Source organism: Terrapene carolina, unplaced genomic scaffold (assembly GCF_002925995.2).
Source record: "Terrapene carolina triunguis isolate 2854851 unplaced genomic scaffold, T_m_triunguis-2.0 Scaffold337, whole genome shotgun sequence".
Classification (NCBI taxonomy): Eukaryota; Metazoa; Chordata; order Testudines; family Emydidae; genus Terrapene; species Terrapene triunguis.
Window position 1 is genome coordinate 12,400 of NW_020664688.1, and position 1,807 is coordinate 14,206.

The 1,807-nt window shown below is 42.8% G+C and overlaps 1 gene segment (V, D, J or C); it reads right to left on the reverse strand.

Annotated features, from left to right (window-relative positions):
* Window positions 1-1,807, reverse strand: part of LOC112125394 — a 16,974-nt gene that overhangs the window by 2,540 nt on the left and 12,627 nt on the right. Inside the window, 1 exon segment of the C gene segment in view lies at window positions 1,203-1,556. Coding sequence covers window positions 1,203-1,556 — 354 coding nt within the window.

The window sequence follows — 1,807 nt, forward strand, 5'->3', positions numbered from 1 at the left end:
TATCTATCTATCTATCTATCTATCTATCTATCTATCTATCTATCTATCTATTCCCATAGATTCTATGACCAGAAGGGCCCATTATGATAATCTAACCTGACTTCCTGCATCACTCTTGTGTGTGAGTGCCTCACAACTTGTGTAAATTACACCCATTTTGCAGACTAGGAATTCAAGACACATGGAGAGTCGGGGCTTGTTTTTCAGACATGCCGAAGCCCCTGCAGCTTCTAATGGCTTTGAATGGAGCTGCAAACGTCTGAAACCCAGTCCATAAATAACTTGCCCAATATCCCAAAGGCAACGCTGTGGCAGAGAGAGGAAAAGAACCCAGGAGTCCCGGCCCAATGACTTTACCACAAACAAATCCTTCTTCCCTTAGTTATCCCATTAGTGTGGGATTTTCAAACTTTTCTAAGGTACTTGGATGTCCAATCCTCATATTGAATGGTAATTGGGTATCCATATATTTAAGGCACCTTTAAAAATCTGCTAAATAATAAGGGCCAGGGTCTTAAATATAATTTTAGGTGCTTAAAGAAATAGATTGATTTCAGTTGGAGTTAGCTGCCTAGGCACCTAGGCCCCAGGTCCTCAAAGGTCTTTGAAATCAGTGGGAGTTAGGCACTGAAATACCTTTGAAAATCTGGTCCTAAGAGAGTAGGCATAGATTTATAGTAAGCATAGACTATATTTCCATTATAGGCAGTGATGTCGTGGTAAAAACCGAAATGAGTAAGCTAACCTAACCTACACTCCATATTCCCCAAGTGAGAAGAGAGTAAACTCAGTTTACCTGGGTTTACCCCAGACTAGGCTATTGATTATAGATGTGTATAGTGTAACTGACACAACATGGCCTCAGTTTGTGACAGGGACCTCTAGACATTTCAATACTAATACTAATACTAAATAATATAATAATAAATCCCTCTCCATCCTTTTGCATCATATTATCCAGATACTTGCAGGAGAAGAGGTAGGAGACCACAAATAAGAGCAAAATTTCCCATTGGTGTAGTTGGGTTATTGCTTTAATAGGCTTGTGAAATGTACACAAGGAAGGCAGGTGAATGATGTCTTCATCTGGGCTGAGTCAAAGGAAACACACATAGGGAATAAGCAGAGGCCAAATTGGAAGGAGTGGGGGACAGCCAACAGAGGAATCTTTAGGTTGAGGTGCAGAGTGGATTTTGGGGCACTAATGAAGCAGCTAAGATGTGTTTTACCAGTGTGGACATTGGCACTTCTTGCTATAATCCCTTCAGAGGAGAGGTGGGCGACTAGACAGCTGTAGGAAGTCCCCAGAATCCATTTGCTCCTGGACACCTCAAGCTTGCTGATCACTGAGCACTGCTGGCTGTTATGGTCACAGTTGTGGTGCTCATCATCGGCCGGGATGTCGACCTCAGTCTGGGCTGTCTTCTCTTGCCACCAGATGGAGATCTCGCTGGGGTAGAAGTCTTTGACGATGCAGTGAAGAGTGAGGTTTTGGTTGCTGCAGATTTCCTCTGAGGATGGGGACAGAAGGTAGATGGTTGGAGCCTTCAGGGAACCTGCAGAATTGGAGGAGTGTGGTGGGGAGAGAGAGCACAAGAACGGCATAATTGAATATAAAGTATCATGGGTCAACAAAGTCATTCAAGGTGGCTTTGATTCCAAGGCACTAAGAAAGTGCTTACCAGATAAGGTGGTCAATTCAAGGCTAATTTACCTTCCATTATTGGATGATAGCACTCCTTTTCTCTCCCCCTCCCCCATATCTATCTATCTATCTATCTATCTATCTATCTATCTATCTATCTAT